General features: G+C 47.2%; 1 protein-coding gene across 1 annotated transcript in view; it reads right to left on the bottom strand.

The window, feature by feature from the left end:
• Gfod1 (glucose-fructose oxidoreductase domain containing 1) overlaps positions 1-18341 on the bottom strand; it is a 96108-nt gene extending 77767 nt beyond the window's left edge. The window contains exon 1 of the mRNA XM_028763259.1: positions 18089-18341. Coding sequence (XP_028619092.1) covers positions 18089-18341 — 253 coding nt within the window. The remainder of the gene's footprint in view (positions 1-18088) is intronic.
• Positions 18342-23943: the final 5602 nt, after the last annotated feature.

Raw genomic sequence — 23943 nt, 5'->3', positions numbered from 1 at the left:
GAATCAGTAGAACAGGCTTCTGATCCCCAGAGGTGAACAGGGCAGTGTCTTTGGCTTTTAGGAACACTGAGGATACTCCTAAGAGCCTGGCTGCTGCAGATGACAGCATTTACCAGTCTTGACCATGACGTGGCGGTATTCAGCACCTCTGAGACTACAGCCTTTATCAAGTGTCTGAGCTGGGGGAGGCTACAACCAATAACCCCTGATCTGCTCAGGACTTCTTTGTCAAAAACACATTGTTCCTCTGTCCAGTGGAGCCCATGCTTAATGAGAATCTAACAGAAGACAACGCTAACACCTACACCCAACAGCCAACACATCCCCAACACCTACTGTGCTGATACATCTGTGCCCAGAAACTATACAGAACCCCACTGAACTGATGGCTTGACAGTTGGTGGGAGCAGTTACCCACACGCATGTGTTCTTGGCAGTGTGCCTAAAGAAATTCAAAAAAATACCATGAGGGTGCAACACTAACCTGTGAGTTGGAACACATGTATATGTGCATATGACTCTATATACATACAGAGCACAGTGCATGCACACGTGCACACACACACACAGCACTAGCAAGCAATATTTCCACTAAGCCCTGTGACTTTGCTCTAGGAATTCCTCTCCTTCCTCACAGAGAGAGGGAAGGTCACATCTTGGTACAGAGCAGAACTGTTGTGTGTTTATATAAAGAATTAAAAAAGAAGCAGAAGCCAAACTAATAAACTGCATGATGGCAATAGCAATGAAACTGACCCCCCCCCCAAAGTAGCTACAATAAAAAATACTTTCGTCCATTGGTGCAAGTTATTCCAACTGATATTCAAAGTGGGAACGAGAGAGATGGTTTTAAAATCCACTGTAGTGCCTGTCTTCTACAAGAAAGAAAGCTTAGTTTTGGGAAGGCTACCTGCCGAAAGTCTACAGCAAATCAGTTGTAAGGTCAAGACAATGACCACACTTGCAGGCTCCCATGCCTACACCCTTTCGGTCCTCAACTTGCTACGAAGGACTCCTGACAGCCAGGCTCTCGTTATATGGTGTGTGTGTGTGTGTGTGTTTTCTTTGTTTTAGCCTTTTTCATTCTTCGATAATCTCCTATATTTATATAATGAATCGCAGTCATTTTCAACACATTCTGCTCTCTCATCCCCCACTTTCTCCCACAAGAATTCTTACCCTCCATTTCCTCCTCTCTCGTGTCTTCTGTTTGTGTGTGGCCCTCTGAGTTTCTTAAGAGTACCTACCCAAGTGTTGGGGAGGGAGGTGATTTAGTGCATCAAGGGTGCTTTAGCTGTAGCTACATCATTGAAGAAAATGGTACCCTCCCCTAACAACCACTAACTGCCAATAGTCCCCTTAGGAGAAATGCAGCTTTGGGAGCCTCTCCCACATTGGTGATGGAGATGTGGCCCAGTCCTGGCAATTAACCCACCTGCTGGGTTTTGTTGTTGATGTTATTATTTTTGTTTGTTTTTGGTTTTGTCAGTGTCTCACTTAGCCCAGGCTGACATCACATCTGCTAATGCAGCTCAGGATGCTCTTGACCTGATGCCCTTGCCTCCGCCTCTTCTGCGCTGAGACTGCTGTGTACACTGTGCTGTTAGCTTACTGTTGCATGATATAATTACTCAGGGGCACACCTTGGCATGGTGCCGCCAGCTAACCTCTCGCCATGTTATATTTCATAACACATGCCCCTGTCTCATCTCTATATCCTTTGAAGGGAGATGTTAACAAAACCTTCATTTTTTTTTTTTTAAACACAGGTTCAAGTTCAACCAGCAAAGGACAGGATCAGCTCTTTCCAGCTGTGCTTAGGTTTGGGCCACACAAAGTTGGGGTTATAAATAGTCAGCCAGGAGCCTCCTCCTCTAAAGTGAAAGTCGGGTATATCTCACTCACAGAAACACCAGAGGCTCCTAGTGACTGATTCATTGCCTTGTGCTTTGAGAAGTCCAGTCTTTTCCTTTGGTCAATGTTGGACTCCTTTTCCAGTGCTAAAAGTGTGTGTGTGTTTGGGTCACCTAGCCATCCCTGGCTCAGAGGGCTACAGAGTCAGAGGACTAGGGAATCACATTCATCGCCTCATCCCCCACCCCACCCCTGATTTCTCTGCTCTGCTTTGTAATCCTGGGAGCACTGAGTCACACCTCCTGGCTTCTTTCTCGCTGGGAAAATGTATTTTTCCCGTTATTTTTGTCTTGGTTAGGAATCTACTACAGTGATAAACTCCATGACCAAAAGTTATCCGGAGAGGAAAGGGTTTGTTTAGCTTGTACTTCTGTTCTGGATCACAGTCCATCACTGAGGGAGGCCAAAGAAGGAACTCAAGCAGGGCAGGAACCTGGAGGTAGGAACTGAAGAAGAGGCCGGTCGTGGAGGAATACTACTTACTGGATTGTTCTCCATGGCTTGCCCAAGACCACCTGCCCAGGGGTGGCACCACCCATAGAGAGCTGGGCCTTTCCATGACAGTCATTAATCAAGGAGTTCCACAAGCAAATATGAAAGGGACATTTCCTGAACTGAAGTTCGTCTTCCCAGAAGACAACAAAGAGCTAACCAGGACAATGGCTATATTTTTATAAAGTCAAAATCTAGGGAAGAAATCCACACTCTTACTGCTGTACAAACCATCATCAGGATTTAGGCCTATTACCTACCAGGCTTTCATGATTTGGTTAAGGGTGTGTGTATGAGGGGTGGGGGTATATTAAACAAGGTTGTTATTGTTAGATCCAAACAAAGCTCCATCTCCTCAAATTCCAAAAGGCAGAAGGGACAAGTGGCTCGCTGTGGTGCCTTTTAGCATGCCATACAAATGCTGGCCTCCAGGCTCATCTGTGTCACAAGAACCTGTTACCCAATACCAAAGTGGTCAAGTCAGTTTATATAATCATCAACAGATACAAATATCTGTATCTTTTTTTCTTTACCCGTAATTATAAAGTTTCCATTTTTTTTCTATAATCTTCCTAAATGTAGAATTCCAATGGCTACATGTAGTATCTAACCAGTGCATTCTCCATGTTAAATAGTGTTCCCCACCAAGGAACCCTAAGTTTCTAGATCTTTATTAATTATAAACAAGAGTTCACCGAACACTACTGGGTAGGCAGATGTCTTTGTTACTGCAATTTTATTTCCTTAGGAGAGTTCCTAGAAGTCAGCTCCTCACTTTCCTCCTTGTTAGAGAAAGGCATGTGCCAACTGACAAACTACTCCCGTAGCACTTGAGACGCCTTTCAGGAGATGTGGGTTTGGTCCGCTGTGGTAGTTAGTGATTAGGTCTAAGAACACTGACAAGCCGCTCAACTCTTCAGAGACTTGGTTCCCTGAGGCACTGTTTAAGAGACAGGTGTGACAGCGCCCCTCCCCCAACCCCTAGGACCTGCCTGAGGTAGCTAACTGCCAGCAGGATTCTCTTTCCGTTATTCCTCAGGGCTTCCTGTCTAAGGCATCAGATCTCCTTCTCTAGTCTCTCTTCTTCTCTGCTTTTCAGATAGATCTCCGGGAAAATGACTTAGTTAAAGCCCACTGTAGGATTTAAGTGTGGCTCTGCATATGAGGGGTGTACAAAGGAAGCCCCGTGGTGAAGCTGGCTGTTCCTCCTCTTCCTCCAAAGTCCTCGCTGCTGCTTCCTTAATTCAGGTCAGCCACAGAGTCCCACAGGCTTCCTTATGTCTGCGAGGGGATGGCCACAGGGTACTACGGCAATGATAAACATATCCAGGCCTGCACTTGGGAATGTCCCAGAATTCAGCATGAGAGGAAGGGAGTTGCCTGTGTGTCTTCTCATGGCCATCTGTCCCATAGCTATTATGTTCCACCATAGTCCTTGGGGACAGTATAACAGCACCAGCTATATCTCTATTAAGCCCAACAAACAGAACCACCATACTTTCCTCCCAGAGCACCCCAGTACACAGAGTCAAGCATCAAGCGCGTTCTTTCTTTTTTGTCCTTTACACATATGCTGGCCATTTAATTGACTTTTTTTTTCTTTTAACAAAGGAGACTGGGTTCAGTTCCCAAAACCCCACATCCTCAGCTCACAACTAGGGATAACTCTAGCTCCAGGAGATTCAATGTCCTCTTCTGACCTCAACAGTCACCTTCACATACCCGTGTAAACACATACACTCACACAATAAAAAAAAAAAAAAGAAAGAATAAATAAATCTAAAACTGGTCACATATCGAAGCCAGGAACCAGGAAATTCAATGCAGGTCTTCTTTAGACCTGAGGGAGCCAGTATAATTTCACTAGAGACCAAGAGGCTGGAAAGTGCTGGGATGGGATCCGGATACACGTGATTCTGGAATCCCCCATGCCCGGCTGTAGATGGAGGCAGCTGCAATTCAGTTAGGAAGGAGTGGCTAAATCTCACTTCTACAGACAAACATAGCATTGTGGTGCCCATGGGCCTTAGGGGGAAGCCAGGCTTTCTGTACTCTAGATGTGAATAGCCCTGCATATTAAATCAGACAAGCACATCCCTTAGGGTTCCACACTTGTCTCCCAGGACTCTCTGAGAGCAACAGCATCACGGGGTGTAAACAATTGTCCCTCGAAGTGGTGCTGGAGGAAGACACAGAAGCTTGCAAACAAGCCACACAGTCTCTCTCCTCTGTTTTTACGGCTACTGCTCTTGTCTCCTCCGGCTCTGGCTCTAAGGAAAATAGAGGAAACCAAGCAGAGGGGCCCAGCTCATCCTCCATCACCCAGTTATTCATATTCACGTAGGAAAGGAGCAGAGTGCCTGGGAGCACCTCCAAGGAAAGAGCAATGCAAACGGGGTGCCGTGTGCTTGGCCTCAATGGAGAGTCCCTCTGCAGATACTCAACTCTGTCACACGTGTTCACACACTCAGATGCACACTTCACACCTCCACCTTCACCACCACCCCTCCTCCCCCTCTTCTTCCTCCTCCTCCTCTACTACCATGGCCATACCACTACCACCCCATCATCACCACCATCACCACCATCGCCACCACACCACATCCCGCACACACATGCTCTCTCCTCTCCAACTCTTCCCTACCCCCACCAAGCTCTGACAAGCTGGGTTGTACCAGCCCATGCTCCCTAAGGAATGCTCACACCAATGGATATTGCTGCCACAGCATTAGCAGGACTCAAAGGTGGCGGGGGCTTTACAATCATCCAAATATCGATGACCCTTCAGTCCAGGCATTGTGCTCCAGATCGTTAAGCCTCTCCCCTCAGATGCAAATAGATAATGGAAGAATGAAGCCTCCCGATCCCTGGAGTCTTCCAACATGCTGGTAGGAGATAGCAATAATGTTACTGTGAACCCCACTTTTTCCTCGGGTCCCAGGACCTGGCTGCCAAGTGTGCTCACAAATTTTTGCAGGATCAAGGGACCTGGCGCTAGCCGGGCACACCTTTAATCCTCGAACTCAGGAGGCTGAAGCAGGCGGATCTCTAGTTTACAGATCGAGATATGGGTCAGCCAGGGCTACAGAAAGAAACCCAGTCTCAAAAAAACAAACAAACAAAAAAACCAAGAAAACAAAAACAAGAACCAAAACAACAACGAGAGGCCTGGAAATGAGCTGGGTAGATGGCTACATTGATAAAACACTTGTTGGGCAAGCATAAGGACCCAAGTTCGATCGCCAGGACTCACGTAGTCATATACCATGGTGCACTTGGAATCCCATCACTGGGAGGTGGATACAGGCAGATCTCTAGGGCTCACTGGCCAGCCAGCCTAGCCTGCTTAGAGTACAGATCAACAGAGAGATCCTGCCTCAAAACACAAAGGGAGCAGCACCAAAGTTGAGCTCTGACCTCTGCATGCATGCTGGAGGTGAAGTCGGGCTGGTAGCCGCCCTCCTGCATGTGAAATCCCTTTGTTTCTTTGCTTCTGTCTCCAGTGAAAGCCCAATCCTTACGGAGCTGGTGCTCCGGGAGGGAGGAGGCGTCTATTTTCACATTCGTTTCCAATATCTCAGGATGAATTTAAGAAAGTTTCCATAGCACATTTCCTTCTGATTAATAATAGAGTCCTTACTAATACATTGTGAGGGCTGTGTTTAGACCTTGTGAAACCTCCACTAATTAGTTCTGAGACACCAACACCCCAATGCGTACACTTCATATCACCCCATACTTTGGAGAAAGTGAAACACACATGAATGGATTTGTCTTGCATGAAAGGCAGAGCCCCTGTTGTCTCTTAAAGGTCCCACTTCCTAATCTCTTATTATGGAGATTAAATTTCAATGAGTTCCCAAGGGAATGAAGCATAGGAAAGCTTGGCACAGCAGCACCGGCCAGGCAGAGCCCCTCCACAGCCCCTTGTCCCCATCCCCCACCCCAGCCCTGCCCCACATGGGGCATCATCTTTAAATGTTTCAGGATAAATCCATTCTTGCACGGCTTCTCACACTCAATAAGGCAACCATTTGGGCTCCCCGACCTGGTTCCTTCCAACACTTCTGATACCTGTGTTCCTTGCTGACCCCAAAGATCTGTGATGTGTTACTATTACCAACTGGGGCCTGAGGAGAGAAAATAACTTACGGAGTACTGACAGAAGCTCACATATACATTTTTTAAAGTTTTGTACATTCTTTAAAATGTACTGACTAGCACACGAATACTGAGAGACTGTGAGAATTTGACACAATTCTACACACGTGATGGTCGAATCAGGGTAACTAGTCTTTCCATTGCTTCAATTCTGATCCATTTCCGGGGTAGGGAACCTTCAGACTCTTCATATTTGAGTATTTTGAAATATATAATGGACTGTTGAGAAAGCTGACATCTCATTCTACTGTGTTCTAGGAGGTCACTAGAGCTTAGCACCCCTGGACGCAGAGCTGGGCGGTTCTTCAGGATGATTCCACCTGTAGGGCTTGCCCTTTCTTTATATATGTGTGTGTGTATATATATATATATATATGTATATGTATATGTATATATGTATATATATGTATATATGTGTATATATATATGCATTTCATTATTGATTCATTCACTTTTTAAAAAGTAAGCAAGTGTTTGTATGTATGTACATTACGTGTATTCAGTACTTGCAGGGCCAGAAGAAGGCATCAGAGACCCTGGAAGTAGAGGTACAGGTGGTTGTGAGCTGCTAGGCAGGTGCTAGGAACTAGGTCTTCCGAAAGAGCAGCAAGCGCTCTTAAAAGCAGAGCCATCTATCCAGCCCCTTGTGTATATATTCATTCATTTATTTAGAGACAGGGTCTCATTGTGCAAACCTGCAGTTCTCAACTTGGGGATAGCAAGCCCTTTGTTGTTTGAATGCCCCTTACACAGACATAACCTAAGATCATCAGAAAACAGAGATATTTACATTACAATTCATAACAGTAGTAAAATTACAGTTATGAAGTAGCAATGAAGCAATTTTATGGTTGGAGGTCACCACAACAGGAGGAACTGTACTAAGGGTCAAAGCTTTAGGAAAGTTGAGAGACTCTGGTGTAGACTGAACTGACCCTCTTGCCTCAGCCCCCGCAATGATAGAGTTACAGGTGAGCTCTACTGAGCCCAACTTACACTGTTTTTTTTTTTTTAAAAAAAAATATTTAAGTCCCACCCTCTCTTCTTGATCCATTGTAAGCCCAAATTTATCCCCAAGACCCAACAAGCTAAGCTCAGCTATCCGCCCTCTACTTTCCAATTAAAGATGAGGAATAGTGAAAGCGGGGGGGGGGGGGGAGTTAGGGGCTGGAGAGAGATCACTGGGTAACAGCACCCGCTCCTTTTACAAAGGGTTTGGTTCCCAGCACCCACACGAGAATTCACAACATCTGGTAACTCCAGTTCTAGGAAATCCAATGCCCTCTTCTGGCTTCTGTGGGTATCAGGTACACACTTAGTAAACATACATACATCTAGGGACACCCACATACACATAAAATAAAAATAAATAAGCCTTTTGTATGTGTGCGTGCGGGGGGGGGGGGGAGAGAGAGAGAGAGAGAGAGAGAGAGAGAGAGAGAGAGATCTATTCAACCAGAGCCACACTGGGAAGAGCCATAGAGTGACAGGCACCACACCCTACCCTGCCCCTGTAAGTCCATCTTCCAGACAGCAGGTTTAGATTTCAATACAAGGCAAGAGGCATGCATAACTAAGCTGACCTGGCTAAGGTGTGGCCATGCTCATCACTAACACTCTCTGGCTCCAGTTTCTCTTGTAAGGTGGTCAGACAGTTTTTCACAGCTGTGTGAAATCTCTTCCTGGGAGACAAGTTCCCATTTTGGCTGGCACCAGACATCAGCTTTTGCCTTCTTCCAACAAGAATTCCTAGAGAAATTCTAATTCTTTGAGGGCCATTGTTTGCATACACTGATAACTGAAGATATTAAGTCTTTAGATTATCCCTTCACAACAATTACACTAGAGTATTCGACTTGTATGTTCAAAGCCTTGGGCTTCATCCTCAGCACTGTATAAATGTATGTGTCCATGTGTATATGCACATATAAACATATATGTGCTCTTACATTTAATAAGAAGACTGGTCTTACAGGATCTCACATACAGTGTTTCTTTTCATTGTTACAATCAGAAAAATAATGCAACAATGTATTTCATAAAGTAAATAACAACGTGACATAAGAAAGGTCTAGGACCCAGAGAGAGAGCTCAGATTAAAAACCCTTGTTGCTCTTACAGACAACCTAAGTTTGGTTCCCAGCATCCACATGGAGGCTCACAACCATCCAAAACTCCAGTTCCAGGGGCTCTAACTCCCTCTTCTGATTTCTGTGGGCATCATACTCACATGTTGCACAAGCGTTCACACCGGCAAAACACTCCTACACATAAAATAAATAAATCTTTACAAGTTAAAAGAGACATCTACACTCGCGCAAATACCAACCAAGCCTGTGCTCTCTTCAGCATAGGAGTGTGGCTGCACTAAGAATAAACACCCTTACTCCCTCTATACCTGTTACCCTCCAGCTGAGTGATCCTGGCAGCAGTTTTTGCTCTATCCAAATACTGAAGGTAACCATAGAAACGCCAGCCAGGAGCCAGCAGCATACAGAAGCAGAGACACCTGGGAAGTGGGGAGGAGCTGCTCTTTCCAGGTAGCTGATCGCGTAACGCATGTAGCAGGAAACTGCAGACACCACATTGTCTACCACATTGGAAGCAGTAGAGGCTGGCAGGAGAAGAGATGGGTGGGCAACATTGCTCACACACACAGAGAAGCAAAACTAACTCTAGGAAAACACAGCCCAGGAACCCAAGACCAGCTCCGAGCTTCCATGAGATATTCCCACATCCCCATCACAAATGGTCAGTCTCAGGAACACAGTGAGGACTCGCCTTCTGCTGCCCCACATCCATGAAGACGCTGTGGTGGCCCCTCAGTATCTTCAGCACGGCTTCTGCCACCATCCTGGAAGATACCACAATCTTTGTGTGCTCAAACCCCTTTTGCACAGTGTTCACATGGAACTTATGCACATTACATACGCACTTTAAATCCCAGCTGGATGTAAGGACTGCAGAAACCATGGTCCTACTGCATTGGCTGGGGATGACAAGAAAAGGTTTGTGTGTGTTAGACACAGGTTCGGATTCTTTCTATGGATAATTTCAACCTGTAATTTATTGACCCGAGCATATAGAATCCATAGACAGTGAAGTCTGACTGTACTGAGGTTGTAGCAAAGACAAAATAAAAAACTTGGCTTAAATAACCTTCCCTTTTGAGGGAGGAAAAAAGAAAGGGAGGGAGGGAAAAAGGAGGGAGAAAAGGAAGAAGAAAACTTTTAAATGTTATTTTCTTTTTGTTTGGTTGGTTTTTGTTTTTCGAGACAGGGTTTCTCTATGTAGCCCTGGCTGTCCTGGAACTCACTCTGTAGACTAGGCTGGCCTCAAACACAGAAATCCACCTGCCTCCACCTCCCAAGTGCTGGGATTAAAGGCATGTGCCACCACTGCCCGGCTAAATGTTATTTTCTAAATCTGGCAGGAAATATGAAAAACATTTGAAAAGGACCATTTGGGGCTCGGTAGAGTACTTGCCTGGCATTGACAGAGACCTGTGTGTTCTATCCCCCAGCATTGCATAAAACCAGACATGGTAGTGCATGCCTGTAATCCCAGTAAAGAAGGCAGAGACAAGAGATGAGAAGGTCAAAGTCATCTTCAGCTACATAGTGAATTCAAGGCCAGCCTGGGATAAACAAGAGGAGGTCTCAAAAAGAAAAGCTTTTAATTGAAAAATGAAATAAGGATCATTCAACCCAGGCTAGATGGTGACTCACTGTAATCCCACCCAGTGCCTAGGAAATTGAAACAAGTTGGCCCCAAGTTCAAGGCCAGTCTGGACTATAAGGTGAGACACTGTCTCAACTCCTGCCCCTCCCAATGAAAAAAAGGATCATATGTATAAACTAGCTACAGAACGGATCATATCAGAGATTACTAGAAGGGAATGTTTGTTAAGCCAATACATATAACGAGCAGGGACAACAGGCATGGTTTTGGCAGAATCCTCATTTGAACCGTCCCGCGTGGTGTATCCTTCTCTCCACTTCACTGGTGAGATACCCCAGGCTCAAGAACAACGGGCACTGGGTGCGGCTGGTGAGAGACTCAGCAGCTAAAATCATTTACTTTAAAAGCCTGGCATTGAAGGTGGAAGCAGAGAACAGACCCGTTCCCTTATCCTCTGACCTCCACACGCTCGCTGTGACACACACCTGCACACGATAGCAATTTTGAAAGGGCCAATGAGATGACCCAGTGAGCATAAGTGCTCCCTGCACAAGCCTAGAGACCAGAGTTCAATCCCCAGAACGAACCCACCTAACGGCAAAAAGGGAGGCCAACTCTATAAATCTGTCCTCTGACCTCCACATACACACTATAATAACATTTTTTTAAAAAATGGTAATAATTTTTAAAACAAACACTTCTCTCAAAGACACACAGTAGTGGCCCACCACCCAGTTCCTGTAAGTGGTTACCTCAGCCACACACACAGCACTTCATATGACAACACTCCTCCTAAGTCATAGTTAGCAAGTATGTCACAACAGGCCTGCATATTAAGTGTGCTTTCTACTTCCTCTTTCATGTCAGCTTCCCAGTTCAGGTAGCAAAATGCCCAACTTCATTTACTTTCTCCCTCCGAGCTAAGCCTCTACGAAATCACCCATTTCCAAATCCCCGCTCATCCCACAGTGGAGTGCACCCAGGATCAGTTCGATGCATAGACAGAGTCATTTCTCCCATTTACATAATGCCCAAGGGCTTCCTCAATTCTACACCTAACCGGTAAACCCAAAATCATTTCCTGCTGAGCAGGAACCCAGAGAACACAATCACTTCTTCCCCCCCCAACCCCCCCAGTGTTAAGATAGGAAGCGATCCAAAAGAAACTCTGGAGAAGAACTGGAAACGAAGGGTCTGCCAGGATTTCAGAATGGCTCCCCTCACATTCAAGTCTACCCTGGTCATTATCTGAAGCCCATACGATTCCTGGTGTGGCAACAATGGCCGGAGACGTCAGTTCTCACCTCTAGCCCAGCGGCCCTCCTCAGTGCTAAAGCAACCACAGCTGCCAGGAAAGGGTGGACAGCTCCTAGTCTTTAGCTAATGACGCCAAATGCCAAGGGAGCTGGTAAGCAAAGATCAGAGGTCAGGGAAAGCCTCCAGTTTTACTCCCTGACCGAGGGTAAGTAAAGCTTCTATTCCCATGGGTCTTCTCAGCTACCTCCAAACACGGGGACAGGGAGCACAACAGCAAGTGGCAATCACATTCCACACAAGGCAGCAGGTATTTTTGGCACAGTTCACCAGCAAGGTGATTACTCATGGAGGGAGGTCCCCTCTGTTTCCAATGGCAGAGTGCTGTCATAATTCCAATGTCTAGCTGGTCCAGTATTGCAACCACAGGCTAGGTGGAAATTGTGCGTCTCCGATACCACCCAGGAATCTGCATTTTTAAAGGGTTCTCTGGGTAATACCAGTGCATGGTAATGTTAGCAGGGGGTGCAGAATACCACACCCAACACAGAAATGCTGGGTTGTTAGATGTGTCTTGTCCCTAACCTGTGATTCCTGAGATCACATGTCCACATGATGACAAGGTCCTCCACATTCACTGGTCATTCTACAGGTATTTGTACCCGACTGCTAGATGACTTGATATCAGGCACAGTCTAGGGAGGGTAAAGAGGACAGAGTGCCTTCCAACAGAGGGACAACGAGCAGCTAGGAGACTCATCAGCTGTTGCGAATGTCGCCACGAGCAGAAAGGAGACAAGAGACATAGAAAGACCAAGATCTGGAAGAGGAACTTTGATGGACTGAGAGGTCCAGAAAAGTAATTCCCTCAAAATAACACTTGAGCTGGATCTGTAGAGAAAGAGTTAGCCGTTCAAAGGGAGGAGAGAGAGCAGTCTAGACAACCATCCAGAGCCAGTTCAAAGAGCCAGAGAGTCAGATAAGTGGCTGGGGAATTCCAGGAACACAACAGAGGCCTTGGTCTTGGAGGGTGGTGCATCCAAGAGTCAGCTCAAATGCCAAAGACGTAAGAGGCACAGTTGAGGCAGGACAAGATGAAGCTAAGCACCTCCTAACATGGGTGTTGTTAGTCTAACTTCCTCGGAACCCACTGAAATGCCATTTGCAGGTGTTATTTATGTACAGACTCCTACACCTTCAGCTTTCCCATGGTACAGAGAATAGACTGGACCTAGGCAGGCGGCCAGACAGCATTAGCTAAGGAGAGAGGCCTGCTGCAGGAGGACAAAGTTTTGGCAGGTTCTGACTGACCCAAGGCTAGCTGGGAAGTGATACTGTCCTGAGCTGCTAGTCGCTCTGGACTAAACAGTGTGACCCAAGCTGTACTCTAGGCGTGCTCTAGGTAAGCATCCTCTAGGTATCTGTAGTCCAGGGCCTTGCAGGGAGCAGCTCTGAAGGAAACTGACCAAATGCTGTGTGTTGGGTGCCAGCTCATCTGGCAGTATCTACGTCAAATGAAATGTGAATATATTCCCGAACTAGCTCTCAGTTTATGCATTTATGACACAAACACACTAGTGTGTACAAAACGGCAGCGTCTCGAGATGACTCATTCCATGTTTGTGTTAGACGGGAAACAACCGAAATGTTGAATAACAGGGTCAAATACACTTTCATTTCACCCATACAGTGAAAGCCTATATAGCCCAAAACATGACTAAGGATACAGTCACATCTAAATATACGTACATGTGTTTAGGTGCAGTGTATATATTTGTATATAATGAATATATTACATACACATATATATGCATTCAGTTATCCTTCTCAGCAGGTGATTGGTCCCAGAATCCCCATAGGTACAAAGGCTCGAGGATGCTCAAGCCCTTTACATAAAACAGCTGAGCATTTGTGTGTAATCTACACTATTGTCTCAGCTTTTAACCTCTCTGCCTAGAGTAGCTAATGGGATAGAATGCTGGATTCGTCACCTCACTACACTGTTTAGGGCATGATGACAAGAAAAACATTTGCATTTGTTCAGCAGAAGTACAGTTTCTTTTCTTTGTTTTTCAAGTATCTTTGATTCATGGTTGGTTGAATACACAAATGCAGGACTCACAAACATGGAGGGCCTGTATGATATACTGAAATTTTATTTAATAGTAAATGCTTTAGAGAGATAGATAGATAGATAATAGATAGATAGATAACACTGTCAAATGATAGTGAATTTCTAGTAGCATGAAAGAAACTTTACCAATCACCCAAAAGAAATGAAAATTCTTACATGCTGCCTTGCTATGGTGGTGCATGCCTTTAATCCCAGCACTCGAGAGGCAGAGGCACACAGATCTCTGAGTTCAAGGCCAACCTAGTCTACAGAGTGAGTTCTTACATGTATTTACCACTATATCCAGAAAAACCTTGATAGAAGACATTGAAAAAAAAGTAGTAAGGTTGATTACCTCAGAATAGGGTACACTGACTCTATACAGCTTGAAATCTGTGTCATGTAAATATATAACCTACTCAAGCTAACTGAATACAATTCCAATTTTAAACAAACACATTCAAATTAGTTCTAGAAAGTACAAAGGTTCATGGTACTGAGAGCCTCGAAGGGGATACCAAGGAGGGGGCGGAGGTGAGAAGCAGAAGTACTACGAGATTCAGGAGGTGCTAACTGACATCAGTCTGGGAGGCTGCACTATTCTTAATCCAGATACAGGAACAATGGTGCTCCTGACAGAAGCTTGAACATAAGAACCAAGAGTCAAGAGTCTCTCCAACATAGCCCAATGGTAAGTTAAGTATAGCTCATGGAGTGTGTGTGTATGTGTGTATGTGTGCATGTGTGTGTGTGTGTGTCATGTGTGTGTGCATTCACATAGGCACACACTCACGCTACAGTGCATATATAAGAGTCAGAGGACAATCCCATGAAATCAGCTCTCTCATTGCATTTCCTCATGGGTTCCAAGGATCAAACTCAGTTCTCCAGGCTTGCACGCCAAGCCTCTCTACCCACTGAGCCATCTCGATGAATTCTTGAATGCCTTGTAGGATATGAAGCTGGCCAGGCTCCTTAGAGGCCAGTTCTTGCTTATCGTGCCATCTGGCTAATAAGGCTTTTCCTAAAAGCAAAGGCAATGGTGAGAGTGTCTCTGGTTCCCCCACAATAACTTGAATCACAATGAAGGATGAACCCACCGGGGTGAGCCAGGACCCACAAAGGGTAACAAAGACAGAAAGATTCAGGAGATGGTATTGGATGGCATTGATATTATGGGGAAACCAATTCCAAAGGTAGGATAGATAGCAACACAGGACACACACACACACACAAAGCAATCTCTGATGGGAAGGAAACGTGGAAATGGTGCAGGCTTAGGAGGTGACAAAAGAAAGGACTGGAGAGACAGCTGGTGGTCTCTTACCTGTGTGGTCAGGGGTAGCTGGAACTCTGTTCTCTGAATTTGGGTACCCTCATTTGTAAAAATCAGCCAGATGTCTACCTTAGAGACTTGTCTTCATCACATTCAAATGCTTTATACACAACCAACTACCACACTGGCTGGCCCACAAGAGATTCTTGGTCATAGGCAGCCTTAAATGGCATACAAATTGTGTGTGGCAGAAATATCTCTACAGCAGAAATGCCACTGAGGCAGTGTAACTGCTCTGAAAAGAATGAACACAGTCTAAAGAAACACCCCTCAATTTGTCTATCAGACTGTTAAAACCAATGGACCCTAAGAAACTGGAGTCCCTACCTTCACCTTATCCCTCCATCTCCCCCCAGGAATCTCAGGATAGGAGAACAGACCACAGAAAGCATGGATCAGCCAGAGGGGAGACTTTTCTCCAGAAAGCCATTTGCAATTTGCTAACCCACCTGGCAGGAGGGTGAAACCAAACAATGAGGGGCGGCCTGCAGCTGACAAAGCCGCTCAGCCATGCACAATTCTGAGCCTCTGTTTAAACCTCTATTGCAAGGTCTCACTTGAAGACCTTGAAAATAGACTTGGAAGGTCACCGGGTCCTATTTGTCCCTCTTCTCAATGTTGAATAAATCTCCGTTTCTGCTATTAATGTGTCTGTTTTAATGGACTTATGGAGAACAGGTGGCGAACCTGATTTGCTGAGGCAGAGACGGTGACCCAAAGTCTGGTAGCAATAGGACTTTGAAGGAAGTTTCTGGAAATCAAAGGAAGATGTGTACAATATCATAGATTCAATTTCACTTATCTGGTACCTTCTCCTTATCAGGTCATGACTTGGACTGAACCACAGGTTGCTCACAGTGAGCCACACTTGCTCACAGTGGAAAAAGAAGGACGCCTCACCAGGACTCATTAAAGGGATGGCTCTTTTCAGTCCCAGGCAAATGCTAATATGTGCAAACCTCCAACAGCCAAGACCAGCCTGATAACTGTTTGGGGTTTTCCACTTCCTGTGTTATGTGTGCAGAACCTCTTAACCATGACTGTGAAGTCAGTCAGGAGTGGCCTCGAAGGTACAATCGAAAGAAGCCTCATAAGTCTGCAGTGAAGTCTTTTAACACCTGTGCAACCACCTCTAGATTCAGTCCGGTGCCTCTGCATTTTCCATAATCATGGACTACCTTGAATCACTGGCAAACAAACTCAAAAGGAAAAGAAGAAAGCCCACAGTCCATCGTGAAAGGATGAACCCCGTCCTATCTCCCTTGTCACACTTAGTAAACTCAGTTAATGGTGCCTCCCAGACTTAGCTCTGAAGAGACACATCAGCCTTGTCAGTGCAAAACAAGAACTTATAGGGATTCTTTTTTCCAAACCAGATGCCTGTGCATGCCAAACAGGTGTTCCACCATGGTGCCACACCCCAAGTCCTCACACAGACATTATCATCATCATCACCACACAAGTATTCAGAAAAGTATAACAATAGTCCACATCCCTAAACACTTTGGTGACCAAAGTATGAGATTAAGGCTGGAGGTGTAGCTCAGTTACTGAAATACTTGTTTGTCTAGTATGCAAGACGCCTTGGGTCTGATCCCCAGAACCAAATAAACTAGGAATCTCAGCACTCAGGAAGTAGAGACAGGAGAATCAGAAGTCCAAGGTCATTCTCAGCTAAACAGAGAGTTGGAGGTCAGCCTAGGATACATGAGACCCCACCTCAAACAACAATGATAGTAAGTAGCAGAGACCATCAGAGCATTCTTGTTCTGTAATTGGCGCTCCCCTGTTCCAGAGTTGCTCCACGGGTCTTCCCTGTAGAGATGCCACCAGAGAGGGGAGGAGAACGCACCAACAAGCTTTTAAATAGGACCAAACCCGAGCCTCTAGCATAGATGGGGCTCAAGAGAAACCCATGTTATAGAAATTGCCCTCATAGATTTTATATTATACCTTGTTTATCACCTACTTGACACACAAATCCAATGTAAATAACCAGTATAAACCAGCCGTGAGACAGAGAAGAAACATTGGCCAAGAGTCAATAGAATTCAATTCAAAGCTAAAGAAACCAGGCTCCAAAAGCCAGAAGCTTAATACAATTAATGAGTACAGGAAAGACCAGTAGCCCTCACTTTAGAATTTCTCCAGCCTAGTTTGTCAGGAGCTTTTTTCTTGACTCCAGTAATCCTGACTTCCAAAGGGTGAGTGTGAAATCTCTGGAGGGGGATAAGACAAGCCGGGTTGTTTTAGGTATGGAAGAGAACTGCTGATGGACAGATTTGCTCAAGACATTCGTTTGAGCACAGAAGAACCCCCAGCCTGCTTGTAAACACAATGTGTCTCGGGAATATTCCTGAGGCAAAATACGGAGGTGCCATCGCATGTTTCCAAAGGAAATTGCAGCGTCTGGCCTTTTCCCCCCACACAAAGCATCCTTGCCTCTGAAACCACAATTCCCACCTCCGAAGAACACAAGGTATATTATTCTCAACTGGAGTAGAAACCTACTCCTGGGAGACTGTGCCCAAAGGTTAAATTACAATCTTTACTAACCTCCGACACATCTGAGAGTGCGCTGATAGACCCGCCCACTCTCATCATCTTGCTTGCTTCCAGAGCAGAAGAGATGATTTCAGCCAGCTGTCACGTCTCTAATCTCACACTAAACTCACTTACAGTGGAGGGAAACAAAACGACCCAAACTGGGTGCCACAGCTGCTCACAACAGGTACACCCTGGAAAAACCGTGCCACGTGTGCGGCCCTTTATTCAAGGGTTCCTGCGCGCTCTCCTCTTCCAGACGCACGCGCACCAACACACCAGAGCACTAACTAACACATACAGCTAGGTACCGAGTTTCTTTCCTGGAACAGCAACTGGTCTTCTGCATCTATCCCATTCGTTTCCTATACCTAGAACCCAAGCCTATTCCAGCCTCCGCACCACACACGTGGGGATGCGCTTCCAGCTGGTACCAGGAGCGAAGCGTGGAGGTGGGGAAGGCCGCCGACTGGAAAGGGGAAAGCTGGGAGTAACAGGCTTGGGTCTGGGATTCCTGGGGTATCTGTAATTGGAAAGGGAGCGAAGCGAAGGGTCGAGCTAAAGAAGAGAGGACTGGGGGAGGGGTCGCTCACCCAGGGTTTTGACAGCGATCTGCCTAGTGAGCGGCGGCGGCAGGTTGATGCACACCAAGTCCACATCCTGGTGCAGCAGCACCTCGTCGATGCGGCTAGTGTAGAAGGGAACGCTCATCTCCTTGGCCAGCTCCTCGGCTTCTTCCTGCGTGCGGCCCCACAGCGCCTTCACCGCGAAGCCCTCATCTTTCAGCAGCGGGATGATGACTCGGGCGGTGAGGCTGGTGCCGAACACGCCCACCCCGGGAAGCATGGCTGCTCAGGTCCGCCCGGTTCTGCTTCTGCAGGGATCTCCAGTCGAACACCCGCGCGCTCACGCCTCTCCGGCCAGTCCCGCAGTCCCCGGCTCCGGCAGCCGACCTCGCTGCGCCAGCCGCCGAGCCCCGGGCAAGGCGCCCGCGTGAGGCGGCGTGACAGCGCACGGAACCACAGAGCCTGCAGGCTCCGAGAGCCTCAGAGCCGTGACTGCTGCAGTGCACGCCACTCGGGGCTCTTGTCCTTCCCGGAGACAGCGGCAGAGACTCCGCCAGGACGCACGAGGCCCCAAAGCCCCGTGGAGCCCGGGCTCAGGCAGCGCTCCCGCGGCAGCGCCAGCCGGCTCCGTGCGCCCCGCCGAGGCCGCCCCATGGCCGGCTCATCCCCGCAGAATCTCTCTCCCGGGTGGCGCTCCCGCTTCACCACCCTCTCTGGGCTGCGGATCTCCTTTTTCCCCCAGGTCCTTGGTAACGAATGGAACCCAGAGGCCACCCGGAGGCCGACTAAGGATGAGGCTCGTAGTGTACCAGGCGCCGATCGCGAGCAGCAGCACCGCAGCGGCGGCCACCACCCGGCGCCAGGCTCCTCATTCTGCTGCCATATTCGCTCGCTCGCAGCGCGCCTTGGGCGGCCTCGGCCCCGCTAGGGCTCGGGCTCTGGCTCCGGGATCCCGCGGGTACGAGGGCGGAGTTGGCGACTTTGACTGTCAGCGGCCGGGGTTCCTGCACCGCCCTTGCAGTAGCGCCGCGCTCCATTGGCCGCCAAGCGTCGCCCCCGCCCTTGTCTCCGCCGCCCAAGGCTCTCGTTGCGCTCAGCGCCCGGCCCCTGGAACCCGCTTTGACTCCTCCCCGGCCCCGCCTGGCTCGCCTGCTGCCCCCGGGTGGCTTCCCTTTCTCTGCGCTCTCCGCCTCCGCGGCCGCCTCCTACTCGTTGTGCTCCAAGCTCCGCCCAAGCAAGCAAATAAATCTATCAAAGCAGGGCGCGCCCTTAATAGGCTAGGACTGGGTTCCTTGGAAAAGATTGGCGGATGCTGAGACCCCCGGGGAGGCCGGAGGACCCCACGAGGTGTGAACAGTCTCCTTTCCTGAGTATTTTTCTGTGCTGGCCACTGCACTAGAGAAGCTTGCCCGGCACTTAACCCTGAGGTTATTGGAAACTCGTTTCATTGATGAGAAAGTGAACTCCGGAGAGGTTAAAGGACTTGCTCAAGGTGACACACATAAACAACAGTGCCGGGATCAGAAGGCAGACGCCAGCATCTTGGCGCTGAACCCATAGAGTTTTGACTCACAAGTGAGCCGGCTCCAATCCAAACCAACTCCACTCCCGAGGAGGCTCCACAGTTCACCTATCCAATGCTTGTGCCCCATGTGGCACGGGCGACCTCACCCAGACTGGAGGCTGAGAAATGGCTGACACGTGTGTCTGGAGTCTGGTCTTCCAAACGCTTGTTTACTTCTTGCCTGCCACTCCTGGTCGCTGCCCTCAGTCAGCTTCAGTTCCCAGGCACAGAGCTTCTCTTGGCCTTTACTCCATCTGCAGTCAGGAAGATGCTGGAGACCCTCAGACCAAGAGGCATGGAAAGCCCTAACTGCGGTGGTGACCGAGTGAGCCTCTGATTTCTCAGCATTTCCTCGACACTCATCACAGGGCCTAACGAGATAGTAAGCTCTCAACTAAATACACAAGTGGATGGATATTCACCACCTGTTACGTTGTACCCACTTTGCGCTGGGAGGAAAGAGTCAATGCCGAAGGGCAACGGGACCTGTTCTCTCTAGCTCAGTGTTTCTGGAAAGGTCAGGTTACTACTGTCTGTCGTGTTCACTTTTGGCCTTTAGCACTAAGCTGAAGAGGCACATGTCTTGCTTCAACATAAGTGTGGAAAACATGATACACTGGAGTGTTTAAAGCAACTTGTAACAACTGGTGATGAGGCGGGGCTCGAGGAGAGAGTGTACACACAAAAGGGTGGTGTTGCCATGAGAGGAGGCAAAGTTGACCTCAGGACGACATTAGTAAAAAGGACAAAGTGCTCCGGGCTTGGTAACAGCCTGCACAGGGTCAGACAAAGAACAGACAAGATATGTCTGCTGATGGTTAGCTGAGAAGTGCTAAAGAAAAAGTGGGTGTGCCGCCATGGCTGCCAGGCTGCTGCTTTGGAGCAGAGTGAGAGCCGGTGTCGCCCCTGGACAGGTGCCTGATGTGTGCCTCTTGGCTTGCAGAGTCAGAAGCCGGAGCTGACTCTTGGCTCTGCCTTTACTCCCTGTGGGACCTGGGACAAATATCTTCTCTGTGTCGGTCTGTAAAGGGGGACAACAGCTAACACTAGAGAGGCCCGTGTGATTTGACAGTCGTGACGTCCTGAGAAGGATACTCCCTAGAAATGTTCTATATGATATATATGCCCTCTCTTTGATATTTATTTTTATTATATACATTCTATTTTAAAGTAAGTGTTAGCCTATGTATATAACCTTTGTGAATTCAGTTATAATATTTTTGTTTGGGTTGGTTTGTCGATTTGGGTTTTTTCTTTAATATTGTTTATATGTACAGGTATGGGTGTATATCACATGAGTGCACATGCTCTTGGAGGTCAGAAGAGGGCATTGATTGGATCTGCTGGAGCCAGAGCAGGAGCTACAGGTGGCTGTGAACCATTCTATAAGAGTATTGGAAACAGAACTCCAGTTCTCTGAAAGGACAGTGAGTACTTTTACCTGCTGAGCCATATTCCAGCCACTGGTTGTTGTTGTTTGCTTTGGTTTTATTTGGGTTTCTGTTTTGTTTTAAGATAGGGTCTCATGTAGCCCAGGCTGGAATCTCACACACTATCTAGGGGAGGATGACCTTGATTGAACTCTGATCCTCTTGTCTCCACCTCCCAAGCCTATAGACAAGTATGTGCATGCATATATATATACCTTCGCAATCCCCTGTAACACTACCATCGTTCCCTGTTATCCACAAAGGAGATAAAAGGAACTTTTACATATGTCTTTCAAAGAGAGGCTGTCCTTTAAATGCCCCTTCTAGAGCACTCAATTCACGGTTATCAGTAGCTGGACACTGTCCTTGCTGGTCTGCCTGCTCTCACTCCGTATTCTCCGGAGGCTCAGCAGCCAGATGAGCTAAGTGATCTCTTGAAAGGTGAGTCATCTCATGTCCCACAACTACACTGGATTTGAGTCACACACATATTCTAAAGTCCTTAGGGAACCTGAAGAACCCTACACAACCTAACTTGACCTCACTCTGATCTCGCATACCTTAGTATTTAACCACTTCTGGCTACAGGCTGTATTCCAGCGTGTTGACCTCCTAGCTACGCACTGTGCAGGCTGAGCTTGCTCATATCTCAAGGCCTTTATATTACCTGCTCTGCCACACACACACAGAAACAGACAGACGGACAGACAGACGCCTACTGCTCACTTTGCTCCAGCTTGTGTTCAGATGTCCTCCTCTCCTTAGATCAGGCCTTGCTGACCACCTCATCTAAAGTGACCTCCTTGTCACAAACGTCACCCTTTATCAGCTTCCCTCTGTGTCACCTGCACAGCATCCACTTGCCTAAGAGACTGCAGACTCACTGAGATTGGAAGTATGCCTGTCTCCTTCACTTCTGAATGTCCAGTACCTGTAGACACAGAAATAAAGTGTGGCCTTTGGGAGCTGACTAGGGTTTTATACGGTCATCAGAATGGAGCACCATGATTAAATTCTAGAGGCTTCATAGAAGGAGAGAGGCCAGAACAGGCAGAAATGTATGCTGTCTATCTCTTTCCAATGATGCCTGGTACCACTCTAGGACATTGCTAGCAGGCCAACATCCCCAGATGTGTTCCTCACCCTTGGACCAAACCCTGAGCCAAGACAAACCTCTTTTCTTTGTTTACCGGTTATGTGTCATTGTGTTACTAGCAAGAGAAGACTATGACTGGGGATGCATAAAGGTTTTAGAACTTAGCCAAGCATGTGCACAAGAGTGATTTGGGCACTGGAAATGTCAGACCGCCTCTCCCTCTGATGCTAACCTTAGGAGACCTGTTGGTTTAGGACATGAATTGAGACAACTTGGCAGGGGCTGCAGGGGCTCATGGGGGTGTCAATGAGGCCTTTGAAGTTGAAGAGGAAAGCCTGCACACACGTACAGACCGAAAGGAGAGCTGGACTGGAGTTTCAGAAGCTGTGCTGGAGTTAGAGGCAAGAATTTTCTAGACTGAAGGAGACTATACTTAAGGTGGAAGGGGAGCCTGTGGAGGCAGCTGGGATATGACCTGCAGTTGCTCAAAGATTTAAACCACATCTTTTAGCCTCCAGTATGGTGGGTAGCTTGTGAGGGGCTTGTGAGACACAGCCCTAAGAGAGACTCATGCAGTCACCCTGGACTGAAAGGAAGAAAGGTCTGGCGGCAGATGGACATGCTCAAAGAGTGAAAAGAGGTAGGGTGGTTCTTCTCAGTCAGTGGGTATCATCTGGGTGTGCTCGTGTGTCCTACTGGTTTGGTAGGTCTTGCTTCATCTGTTTCAGGCATAGGATGACACTGAGTGTGTCTCCACCCCAGGTCCCAGTAATACAACCATTTGAATGGACAGTGTTAGCACATATACAGTTTTGGGTTTTGGTATTTGTTTTTATTTTTAAAATTATCTCTGTGATATTCTTTACTGTTCTTATGTGAAAGCCTGGCCTAATTCCACCTAATCCAACCTGACATTTGGACATTTTAAAACAGTGTTGACAGGAGCTGGAGAGATGTCTCAAGGGTAGAGAGCATGTACTGATCTTGTAAAACACTTGTGTTTGCTTCCCAGTGACCCTTTCAGGTGGCTTACAATCACCTGTCACTCCAGCTCCAGTGGATGCAACCCCCTCTTGTGGACTCAGTGGCTCTGTGCACATGCACATGCACGTACGTGCACACACACACACACACACACGGGCATGCATTTGCGTGTGTATGCACACATGCACAAAGAAATGAAAATACACTTTTTAAAAACAGAATTGAAAACAAGTCTAAGATTATCTTTCCCCTTCTTGCTATCATCTGAATGTTGAATGTCCTCCCAGAGTTGCATGTGCTCAAGGCTTGGTCCCCACAGTGCCTGGGGAAGTCTTTGGGAGTTTAGACCTCATGGGAGGTTCTTAAGTCATAGAGAGCCATACTCTTATAGGGGATGATAATGGCTGATTTTGTGTATTAACTTGACATAAGCTAGAGTCATCAGAGAAGGAGCCTCAGTTGAGGATAGGCCTCCATGAAATCCACCTGCAAGGCATTTTCTCAATTAGTGATCAATGGGAGAGGGCCCAGCCCATTGTGGATGGTGTTATCCCTGGGTCCTGAGTTCTATAAGAAAGCAGGCTGAGCAAGCCATGGGAAGCAAGTCAGTAAGCAGTACCCCTCCATGGCCTCAGCATCAGCTCCTGCCTCCAGGTTCCATCCCTGCTTGAATTCCTGTCCTGACTTCCCCCAGTGATGGACTATGTGATATGGAAGTGTAAGCTGAATAAACTTTTTTCTCCCTAACTCACTTTTTGGTCATCATGTTTTGTCACAGCAATAGAAACCTTAACTAAGACAGGGACTA

The sequence above is a fragment of the Grammomys surdaster genome, unplaced genomic scaffold, assembly GCF_004785775.1.
Source record: "Grammomys surdaster isolate TR1022 unplaced genomic scaffold, NIH_TR_1.0 137, whole genome shotgun sequence".
NCBI classification, from domain to species: Eukaryota; Metazoa; Chordata; class Mammalia; order Rodentia; family Muridae; genus Grammomys; species Grammomys surdaster.
The sequence above is the reverse complement of the archived record's forward strand: the minus strand, read 5'-3'. Positions and strand labels throughout refer to the sequence as shown.